This window comes from Anser anser (genome assembly GCF_964211835.1).
Source record: "Anser anser genome assembly, chromosome: 1".
In the NCBI taxonomy this organism is placed as follows: Eukaryota; Metazoa; Chordata; class Aves; order Anseriformes; family Anatidae; genus Anser; species Anser anser.
The window spans coordinates 27,119,080-27,131,279 of record NC_139720.1 but is presented as its reverse complement, the minus strand read 5'-3'; the positions used below and the strand labels follow the sequence as shown (position 1 = coordinate 27,131,279).

Genomic DNA, 12,200 nt, shown 5'->3' with positions numbered 1-12,200 from the left:
GTCTTTACAGAAGCAAGCTGAGGTAAAAAAAGTCCAACAATCTGCAAGGTGTACTTCGGGTATTACGCTTATACTGAGTAAAGCTGAGAGTGGCTTTCTGCTGACACAAATGAAGGTCATCACAAGGGGCTGGTTCACATCGCCGTGTATCTGCTGACCTCAGAGGAGCTCTCACTTCCACACTGCTTGTTGTAGACAAAGAAATGCCATCCTTCACTCCTAAATGCCTGTGAGACTCTCATCACTTAGATGATTTCAGGTATAAAGCGTCAGGTGCACTGCTGCTCTGCCTTGCTCTGGGGTTTGCTTGTGGCAGAAAGCAATTACTTAATGCCTGCACCTTGGGCATTCATCATGACTGCATGGATTGAGCCCCAAAGCACAGGACAGAGCTCTGGAGACATCCGCAGTTCTTTCAGAACATGAATGCTGAGGTTCAGCAGCCAGACCTGCAAGACTTGGTTCAGTTTGGTGCAACGCACTCAAATGCACAGGAGGAATAACTGAATGTTACATTCAGTAATCTCACTCAGAAAGGAGAAGCATTCAAAAGGCCAGGCCCCACGAACAAGATAAGAAGGAATGAGGAAAATACATGGGTTCCACAGGCACAATCTCATATTTGTTGCTGGCCATTGAAGACAGCTGGAGAAATTGGCAAGGAAAAAAATAGTCTGTATCTATGGAAATATGTTACAGAATCAAACAGGAACAAAAACCCGAGAGAGGCTAAATTATTTGTAACTAAATTGCCTGTGTATAGCATGATTGCAAATGTAGTTACATTTTGTGCTGTAGTCATGAAAGCAATTTCTGAGGAATGAGCTCAGTAGGAGACTTGTGAGCAAGAAATTGCTAAGTGCAGTACTTGGATGGAAAGTGCAAGAAGCAGGTGGCAAGTTGCATTCACGGCTGTGATGTGATGAAGGGGAAAAGGGCACCTATAGAAGCCTTCCAAGAAGAGATGAGACCGAGTGAGCCTTAGCCAAAGAAATTTCACTAAGTGGTGCATGACAGAGTCCTTTATGAATAAGTTAAAGGAACAGAGAGGTGATGGAGGTGTAGACAAAGACTGAAAGAAGACTGAAAGCCTGTTTTGTGTTGAAAGATTTTTTTGTGGACCTTCACTTCTGTCAGTTTTTGTGTGATGCTTATATGCCACTGTCCTAAATATGCACAAGAAACAGGCCAGGTAGGTGACAGTCAGGAACCCTAGGCTGCAGGGAAAAGTGCATGTGCTGAGAGGAACATGTGATCTGTAAACTGGACAATGGAAAAAGAACTCAGCAGAGATGGCCATGGAAAGAAGAAACTGCAGCTTAAGTAGACCATGGAAAATGGTCATCATCAGGATCATCAGGATCATCATCAGGAAAGACAACTGGGCAAGTTCTACTGAGACAGTGCTAGCCATTCTCTAGCCCAGTTATGCTTCAGACCTACTATTTCTTAACAATATTGCTGTTTACCAATGGCCCTATAACATGCTGAATTGCTTACAATACCACCCACTCACCTGTCATGTAGCATCTGCAGTTCTAAAGGATTCTTAGACCTGCTAGTGGTATTAAATGAAACCCTTTTATAAAATAAACATTTTCCTCTCAAATCCACATCACTAGGGTGTCTGTCAGAATAGATGTAATGATATTCTTTGGAATTTTCCACCATATGGTCTGGCAGATTTGTTTCCGCTACTGGTGGGCTGCAATTCCCAATCAGAAGGAGAAATCACAGCACGGCAGGTTATGAAATGAGGGAAAATTCCATCATTTCAGAAGTGTGGTGACCAATGGGAAAGTGAATGCTTATTCTGTTTCATGTTTGGATCATGAAACAATGACTCTGCAGAGTTCAGCTCTGGGGAATTGCATGTTGCGTGACTCCTTTGCAGAACTGTACTCTCCTGTCTTATTTTGTCTCTTACTTTGTTTTCATTCTTTAGGTAAAATTCTGGCCTTACTGTAGATTATGTGATTTGAAGCAAGGATGTCAAACCCTTTGTTTTTTTCTGGATAGCTCAGAACAGTACAGAAAAGTCTTTTCTATCTCAACCATTCTCCTTAATGATTACTTTACAGCACATAGTTTAAAATGAGCAACTTAGCATCTTTTGAATTCACCCCAGCACTATTTTTGACATTAAAAATAGGAACTAAATTAAGTCCCAAACTACATTAAAAATGTTATATTGGAAACTTGGTTCCACCACAGTTACTTTCAATTCACTGAAAAACGGGGTTCTGACACAGAGAATCCAGCGGAGCTGTATTGTATTTGGTGTCAAGAGGCTGAAGTTTGCCACAGGTAGGGTAACACGGAACACGACTGATGTCGGGCAAATGCTGTGAACTGCAACTGTGTTCCTAAATGCCACTGAGATTTCTCAGTAAGGCTGCATATTTAATATGTTACCACCAGGGTGAAAGTTGTGGTGTTTGGACTTCAAGCTGATAGAGTCTGGGTTCTAACAAATCTCAGGCAGCAGTGAACCCGTCTCGAAGCTCCACCAAGAAAGCCGCATTATTCTGTGTCAGAGCTTGGGGCAAATAAGATATTTCTGCTTTTTTGCAACTGATGGTGCTAGTGGAGGAAGTCTCAAAGAGGACCTGAATTATTTCTTGTAGATGTTAACTGTTCTTCTGTGTTTATTTATTTAGTTGTTCTGTTACCTTTGTGTAGTCTGCTGCAGAGGGGCAGAAAGGTGCCCGAATTCTGGGTGTTCCCACAGATTCTGTGGAAGTCTGACATTTGTACAGGGACAATCTTTGGCAGCTGAAGGCTGATACGTGGTAATTGTTCAAAGCTTCTGCTCTGCTCGGTGGAGGCTGACAGGTCAGGGAGGGCAGAGTCCTTGTAGGGAGCTCCTGAGAAATTGGAAACATTTACCAGGTAGCTGATGAGAGAGGAAGGTTCTGCAGGAAGGCAGCCTGTAACCCAGTGAAGGCATAACAAATGGCATTTACCAAGCACTGAGAGAAGTCCTGCGGTTAGGCCAGGCAATATATTAATTTCTTTCCCCTTTCTGTATTTCCAGAGGCAGGTAAAGTGTAGGTAAATAGCTATTTTGCATAAGGTGGTTGCTAGCATCGCAGACCAAGGGGCTTTCTCTTTTCACGGACAAGTAGCATCGTATCATCTCATCCATATGGATAAACACTCTTGCTTCCCAAAGCAGGGTGATCTTTCCCATACTATCTACTGGAAACAGCCCCTGGGCTGTGATATCCCTCGAACACATCCAGTCATTGTCAGGGAGAGTTGGCGCAGGCCAGGCAGCGCGCTGACAAATAAACAGCGTGGATGACAGAGCCAGTCAAACATGTGCTGCGCTCCTGTTTTATTTATCACAGGGGCTCAACCACTGAATGCTCGGCTATCATTATCCTGCTCCTCAAGGGAGTAAGCCTCATTTAGATCCATTAGATTGGTTGTTACCGCCCCTCATATTAGAAGAGTATTCCAAATCTTACTCCTCAGAGACCTAGATGCCTAATTCGAAGTCTGAATGAGAGCCCTGAGCTGTGGAAGTTGCCTGCAACAGAAATTCTTTACTCTTTCTGCTGAAGACTCAATACACACACTGGGAGAGGACTACAGAGAGTAGTCACTGTAAGACAGGATGCCTGTCTTGGATACGATAAACAGGAAAACATAATTTAAATTGCTGATAGATGTAAGTATTTGGTCCAGTGAGAACAGCCATCAAAACCTTCCCTTGTGGACTGATGCATTTCTGGTGAAGTATCTGTTCTGAAAAACGAAGAGGGAAGATCAGATAATCCAAGTGATGCAGAATGGATTTGTTGTTGCACAGAGAAATAAAACGGTCAGGGATTGTGAGATCTGGTATGTGAGAGCAGAGATAAGAAAGAGGGGAACTGTAGTGTTTTCATTGCACAGGGGAAATGAAGTACCTGCATAGAGAAGCAAAGGCAAAAAAGGTCCAAAACAAGTATCTGAAACGCTTTAAGATTTATGAGTGATTAACCAGCTTTTACTTGACCCAAATATCTTTGCTGCCTACGAGCTTTTTTTTTTTTTTTCATAGCCATGCACTCGTAGAAATCATCCTTATGGGTTTTCCAAAATCAAATATTCTTATGTTAAGCATGACCCCTACCAGACTGAAAAATAAGAATTCTAGACTTAGACTTCAAAACACAAAGCTGGAAATGTTCAGAACAGGGTTTTAACTTGGCCTTTGTGAAGGTTTAAAGACCCCTTGAGAGTCTGGAAATGTTTGACCCTGTTCACATATGAAAGAACAGGCATCAACTAGAGAGAACCCAGAGAAATTTGCTACTGCTGTGAAGATGAGCTTCCCTTCCACTCTATGTATATGAGAGAAATGAATCATTCAATCACAGAATGGTTTGGGTTGGAAGGGACCTTAAAGATCACCCAGTTCCAACCCCCTGCCATGGGCAAGGACACCTTCTTCTAAAGGTAAATACCACTAAATGAGGTGGCCTTTGCTTTCAGAGGTGGTGCAGAAATGACTTTTCTCCCTAATTTCCTCTCTGATCCAGATCTCTTTCTACAGGTAATTAATCCTTGTAGTTAGCTATTATTCTGCCAGATGATCTCTGCTGAACTGTCAAAAGCTTGTTGACTTCACATTGCCTTCAAACTGGCTGGTACAGTTAGAAATCAAACTTGTTTATAGAAATCAGGTTTCAAAACGGCTGACGCTGTCTGAAAAAGGTGCAGAAGTACTGTGAAGGCAACTTATTGTTTTGACTTCAATACCAGATTACATATTACCTTCTCATACACCCTGAACAAATCACTCTAAGCAAAGGCATATTGTGGTGATGATTTATGGCTTCATTTTCTAGGAGCTGGTATGCATTGAGATCTGGTTTATGTTCCCTGGCACTGGATTCACTCAACATTGCAAATATTTCTCAAAGATGTCTTAGAAGATTTAGGAGCTTTAATCCCCTTTTTAAAAGTAATTAATGTATTTGTAAGGCTAAGGAGGAACTTACAGCTGTACCACATGTTTTGACAAGTTCCTGTCACTCAGCTGAACTGTAGTAGTGACAGCATACATGCATTCTTTCTGCTTGTATCCTCAGTTTCACTGAAATTCAGTGTGACAGTTTCCCAATTTGTGTACAGTTATGCAGGGCAAATGAGGTCATAAGTACTCTTTTTTTTATGTAAAAGCTGTTTATAGTTGAAGTAATAAGCAGGGAATTATTAACACATTTTGAAAAATCTTTTTCTCTTTTTCTTGAAGAAAGTATAAAGCCAGTTAGATGACAGTCTGTAACTACTAAGAGTTTTGAGAGGCCAGTCTGGCAGCTGTACTTCAGTCCCTGACTCTGTTACAGTGATACTCAGTGTCCTGTGTCTCAGTACAAAACTGTAATTCTTGATTCCTAAAAACCATGTCCTTTGAGGCCTTAGATAGGCACAACTGGGGCTTGAATTGTGTTCAGGCTTCAAAGTTGCCAAAGACAGTACAAAAGCATACGCTCAGAGCAGAGCTGTGACTGTGTCTTACAGCACAGTCTTTTTCTGATGGTCGGCCATACCTTGGCTGCTTAGGTTATGATCATAAGATTTAGACTGTCAACCCTTTATAAAAGTGTTGTGTAAGAGCATGAGAAGAGCTGAACCCAAAGACTCGCCTGTGCCAGCTCCCTGTCCATCATCCCTAGCATTTGGAGAAACGCAGGCAGTGGTGGATGCCTGGAAAGTGCATCAGTGCAGAGCAGCATACAGTGATACTTCCTCACAGGTCTGCCCCTGCCTCCCAAGGTTCCCACCTGGGTGCATCCCTAGGGAACACACAGAGTGACAAACACAGGTAGGAGCTATTCATGCCGCGAGGGATTTCAGTGATTTGCCAGGAATGCAGAGTTCACAAGGATCCAGATGTGTTTATGTTCTGGTTTCCCTCTGAGCATGTTTATCTTCCCCAGCGCTTGTGACCTTTATCTGTTCACGTTAGTAGCCGTTCTGTCTTCTCCTCATAAAACTGCTTTATTCTTCCTTGTTGATATCTCCAAGAAGAGCCATTAGGTTGTTTTGGGGACCAAGTGGTCTCCAGGGCTGCCACACATGCTTGTGTGAAGTTGATATATGGCCACCAGCTACGTTCCCACTCCATCCAGCACAGTTAGCATCAGCTTCTTCCATACGAATGCTCTTGGATACTTTAGCAACACAGCTGGAATTAGGGGAAGCACCAGTGCTGAACATATTACAGTAACCTTTGGAGAGGAATACTTTCTTGCTATGGCCCTATGGAGTTTTTCACCTATGGAATGGTTTGAAGAAGAAAAAAAAAAAAGAGTATCCAGTATCCTCTACAGACAATCCTACGGAGACTGAGAGAAGAGAGTTCAATTACATAAAGAGCTCAAGAGGACTTCAGAAAGCAAAAAATACAGAAATACGGAGACCATTTTTGGTGATTCAGGTGCGATTCAGGGAAGGCGTGGAGCCCAACGTGAACCTCGCTGCAGACTCCGGGTGTCCCACAGCCCAAATCCTTGCCAGCCCCCGAGAGCTCCCCCGGCAGCGCCCAGGCTGGGCAGGCTGTGTGAATTCACTGGGTGCTGACTGTGGAGGGCTGTAGTAAGGACCGGTAAATAACTGGGTTGTAAGGATTTTGTAGAAGTTCTCAGCGCTCGCATAAAACACGGAGACGGAGAAGAATAAAAAGAGCAAAGATCGTTCATTCACAACTTCAGGGTTAATCAATGCTAGAAGGGACTGCCGAATTTTCCAAAAAAAAAAAAGTTTGGTTTTGTTTCTGTTGGTGTATAGATGTTTGGCTGGCGATGGAGGTGCAACTGCAAACCCTTTAGGATATACTCATTTTAACTGTGTGTGTTACACTCAAAATCTTTTCCCTGTTTATATGACATAGTCTACATTTCCAGGTTTATGTGGTTTCCTAAAATGTCTGTTCTTACCCCAAAAATATAATTTCTCTGTGAAAATACAGCAAATGTATATTTATGTGCATAATTTTAATTTCCAGGGGTTCTTTTAGGCTGTGGAATGATTTGTTAAGCAGAGCAACGTAAATATATATATATATATATATATGATTTTCTAGCTGAACGAAAAGCCTGAAATTTAATTCGGAATGATGCCAAGTCAGGAATACAAAACAAAACACAGCTAGCTCTGTTGGGGGGGAAAAATAGTCCTTTAAAAGGTGTAAGATTGGGTTTCAGGCGTTTCGTTCGGTACTTTAAACGTTTTTTAAATGAAATGCGGTGAGATCCTTCGGAGGCATTGCCAGGAAAAGGAGCAAACCTGCCTTTTCTCATCTTTTTTCCACTGCCCGTGGAGGGAGGGAGCTGAGGCAGGAGCACAGCCCTGCGTGCAGCCTCGCGTGGGATGAGTGGATGGGGGCTCTCGTTAGAAGTCACCTCAAAACAATGGTCCTCGCAATTTTAAAAGCCTCCGAAGGACATAATTTGATGTAAGGGAGGGGTTTTTCGCTGTTGTTGCCGGAGGAAGGCGGCCTCCCGGCAGTCAGCCCGGGCTCGGCAGGGGCCGCGGGCGGGCTGCGAGCCCCCGGCACCCCCGGGGGCGGCCGCGGGGGCCGCTGCGGGGGCCGCGGGGCCACTGACGGCTGTGTTGCAGATCTTCGAGTGGTGGTACTTCCGCAAGTACGGCACGTCCTTCATCGAGCAGGTCTCGGTGAGCCACCTGCGACCTCTGCTGGGCGGGGTGGACAACAGCGCGCCCAGCACGGCCAACGCCGCCGGCGGCGAGGCGGACTCCAGCCGGCAGAGCGTCTCAGGTGAGGGGCGGCCTCCCCGCGGGTCCCCGGCCCTCGGCGCTGCCCGTGGGGAGCCAGGGGTCAGCCCCCGGGAGCCAGGGGTGAGCTCCCAGGAGCCAGGAGTCAGCCCTGAGGAGCCAAGGGTCAGCCAAGTGCCACCAGCACAGGGCTGCCCCGTCAATCCCTCGCCCTGACCGTGCCAGACCAACACCGCTCGCCCAGGCTGAGGTGCCGAGGCAGCGGTTTGCTCCTCTCCTGAAGCCCCTGCATGCCTTCCACTTGCTCTTTCTGCCATACCGTTTCTAAAGGCTTTTCCTTTTAGTTCTTTTCAGGAATTAAAAGGGCATATAAAAAACGGGAAGCACGTTGTCAAAAATAATCAGAAAAAATGATTGCCCGTCTGCTTTTGCTTTGCTTTATTTTTTAGATAATATGAGCAGTAAGTGAGCAACATTTGGATTTCCCTTCAGCAAGTGGAAGCACAGTGGCTCGTAATAGCCTAAGGGCTTGTTCCATTCCCGGCTCTGCTGCTGATTTGCTTGGTGGCTTTGGGCAAGTCCTAACGCAGCCAGGTTTTAAACAGAGGCCTCCAGTTTAGGGTGCCCGATTTCAGGCATTTGGGATAGATTTTCCTGAGCTTTCACAGCTCCTATAAAATTCAGTGGGTGCATCCAACCAGGCTGAAGGTGTCTGAGTCAGGGCAGTTCAAGTCTCAAAAGTTGTCCATGACATGCTGGGGCCTCATTTCTAATGCACCTAATTATTCTGAATGAACATAGGGTTTAGGAGGTGTGTCGACCGCCTTACATGAAGGGTAAAAACGTATGAGCTGTAATTTTTGTTACACACTTCTGTTTAATTATAACGAACACGCATATATTTGCTCCGGTGAAAAAGACAATATTAAACCAGAAGTAGCAAGCTCTGACACCTAGCAGTGTTGAACAGAGCGAGCTGTGTCCTGCCCCAGCTCTCCCACAGACTGTCCGTCTCTGCAGGTCACCTAGTCTACCGTACAGAGCTGGGACTGCCGAGGCACCTGGTGCTGGGTGCCTGCTTGCCAGGGTGTTCCTCTGAGAGGCAGCCAGCAAGAAGCAGCCCTCCTGAGGTGCATGAGCCCCTGGAGCATTGATCCGCCAGGGCTAGCTGGGGATCCCAGGGGAGCTGACCGCCCTGCTTGGCTGGCTCAGCTGCCTGGGGCGATGGACTGACGACTGAGGCTGTGAGGGGTGAAGAAGCTGTGACAGACTCAGGCTTCTGGCCTGAGCTGTAGATATTGCTTCAGAAGTCAGAGCAGTGGTCTCACTGCTTGCTTTCCTCATCTGTGAAACAAGGTTTAACTGTTTCAGCCTAAGCTGAGCATGCAGATCGTAATATTGGAAATTAATTCAGCTTTCACTGGGGATGTGACCCCAGAGTCAATTAGGCTGCCATTAAATTTGTTTTCTGTGTAGGCTTTTAAAATATATCAGAATTGACAAATGAGGAAAAGAAAAAAGAACAAATTCGGTTAAGGAGAACATGGTGTTTAGCAGCTGAGGTACCTATGTCTGTACCTGGAAACTTTTACTTCAGCTCTTCAGTGCTCATGAAAACAAGCAAACAAAAATTAGCTTTGAACTCACAAGTTAAAGTAAGTGGCCTCAAAAAACCTTGCTCTCTGCTGGATATTCCCACTTGGGGAAGCCTCCATATAGCACTGCAAATTCAGCTGCTGTCATTCCCATCTGAGGAGAGGCCATGAATAGCAGCGCTGCGTGGTGCAGGATATTAGATTTGGGTGAACTGGCAGAAAGCACGGGGTGGCGTGGAAACACCTGTGTGCACTCATCAGTGTGTGCTGTCACACTTCAGCAACTCCGAAATAACCCCCATCATTTTAAAGCAGAAGGCACAGTATTTTGACTAATGAGGTTCACCCAAGCATTTTGACTTTCCCGATACAAAGACGTAGTCAGGGAGTGGGTTTGCTTTCAGTGCACAGGCTCTCGCTTCTACAAATTCCTCTAACAGTGTCTTTGTACAGTGTGTCTGTACAGAAAGCCTGCTATTCATGCTTCCAGAAAGATACCAGTGCTTAAAACGTGACCATTGAGTAAGGGCTGAAAGGGTAATATTCAAGAAGTCTGTATTGCCTATACAAAATAAGGACATAGTTATAGCGTATTATTAGTTTGTAATGTAACAGAAAAGGCAACCTTTTGAGATTGTCAGGCATGTGTACTGGGATATTTCTTTCACTGTCCAACAGGCTGAAGATGGCTTTTTCACTTGGTTCACCATGTTTTCCTACGTAGATGTTTGACTGTTGTAGAATATTGGAGTAGATACGTTCATCCTCAGAAAGTCTGGAAGAATTGTTTGGAAGATTACTCCACTGAAACCATGGTATCAGCAGATCCCAAGACAAAAGCAACAAAGAGCACATCATGTTTAACAATCCAGACAGATGCCAAACTACCCCCAGGACAGGAGGTGGTAATAAAAATGCCTTCTTCACCTCCCCTGTTTGTTACCCAGCCCCCCTTCCCCTGCTACAGCATGGAAGTGCTGTGCCCACACAAAGCATAACCACCAAAAGTTGAATAAGTTGAGCACAAAGAATGGTATCACTGCGATCAAATGGTTGTTGGCAAATCTTATTTGTTGCAGAGTAAGCCAAGCCTTTGAATGGTACCCCTGGAACTATTAAGTCTCTGAGGAGGCTGATATTAGTTTAATATTTACTATGGATTGCAAGTCACATTATGTGAGAGCTGTCAGATTGAAGCTTGATGAAGAGCCATACCCTCTGGCTGCACAAGCCAACAGCTTGATTGAGTGCTTCTGTGAGCAAACCAGTGGAGCTTTCTGATACTGGCTACCCGATGAAGTGGTTAGTTGAAAGATGCAGGTATGTAGTCACTGCCTGTGTTCTTCGCAGACACCTTCCCTTTCCCATGTTGTTGTTTGGCTCATATTATGCCGTGCAGGGCCCAAGCTGAGAGCCCACCACCACCTCTGCCACTTGATACTTTGTGGAGTTGCAAGTGTTATGTTACTACAAATAATTTATGTAAAATGCTTTCCCTCCTTGCCACTTGAGTTTCATGCTCAGAAGTGGGAGCTAGGTCCACGAAAACAGACAAAGGCTTCGCTTGCCATTTTGAGTTTGTCCCTTACTTTAATGGACCAGACATAAACTTACCAGCATTGTATGAAGCAGGGTGGATACCCTGCCTGAAAACTGATGCAGATCTCTTTAGAAACGATGTTACTGAACCTCATTGGGAAAAACATGCTGGTTGTTTTTGGTGATGGAAAGCAGACGGTAAAATGCTGCAAGTCCAGTGCTTCTGATGGGCTTTTGCAGAGCACTGAACGAGGGTCATCCAGGAACAGATTTCGTGGCAAAACAGCATGATGCCTCACCATGAACCTCTGAGTCTTTGCTGCAAATACTGGGTTTGATTCTGGTCTCACTTTCACAGGAGTGAATTGTCTTTGTTGAACTCAAGAGAACAAATCTGGTGTTAAATTAAAGCAAGAAAAGCTATAATTAAGACCTCAGCTTTTCAAAAGCTGTAGAAACTGATTTTTTTTTACTTCTGTTCTAAATTACATGTTCTAAATGTTGTGGATTTTTTTTTCTCTTCCTACCTGTACCATGAAGAATTTGATTATTTTTTTTTTCCCTGAGAGAAGTAGATGAAATGTTTATGATGTTCCCAAACCTTTGCAATGAACTTTTCTCTGCCAATCAACTTTATACTACTTTGTCAACCCTGGGATGCTTAAGGAATTTAGGTAAGGTCAGCAGATGTTGCGATGGATAAGCTAAGGAAGAATTAAAACTGGCAGTTGTAGCTGAGATTCTCAGTGATTTACAGTATCAACTAGGCAGCGCAGTTTTCCTGTAGAAATAACAAGTCCATAGGGATGCAGTTAATTGCTGTTTTTCAGTGCAGTAACCCAGTGTGAGCCCTTTTCAGATCTGCCGTATGGTAAATGTGAGTCCCAGCACTAATTGGTATTGTCTTTTTCACCTGGCATTTGGAGCGTTGTTGGGGTTATTTGTCTGGAATTACATCATTTATTAACACTAATTTATAGTGAAATTATTATTTAAAAAGGGAAGAACAATCTGGTTACCTGCTTCTCTTATGCTCTTTATTTTTTCATTTCACACCTATAGGAAATAAAAGTTAATCATTAAAGCTCATTAGAAGGTAACTGATGTTTCTGTTAAGCCTCAAGTACCATTTTAATTTGGGAGGGATTCATTATTGTCTGTTTCTGTTCATGACAGAATGCAAAGTCTGGCGAAATCCTTTAAATCTGTTCAGAGGAGCTGAATATAATCGGTAAGTGCTGTGGTGTTACAGCTTCAGGTATGGTACTTGGTTAAGGGCCTTAATTGTACATTTCCATTAATCCAACTCAGGGATGCAAAAAGAGAAACAAC

General features: G+C 44.2%; 1 protein-coding gene across 5 annotated transcripts in view; it reads left to right on the top strand.

The window, feature by feature from the left end:
* ST7 (suppression of tumorigenicity 7) overlaps nt 1-12,200 on the top strand; it is a 145,950-nt gene that overhangs the window by 77,768 nt on the left and 55,982 nt on the right. For all 5 annotated transcript variants that reach the window (XM_083851155.1, XM_083851154.1, XM_083851156.1 and 2 more), the window contains exons 3-4: nt 7,618-7,777; nt 12,045-12,099. In XM_083851155.1, coding sequence (XP_083707281.1) covers nt 7,618-7,777; nt 12,045-12,099 — 215 coding nt within the window. The remainder of the gene's footprint in view (nt 1-7,617; nt 7,778-12,044; nt 12,100-12,200) is intronic.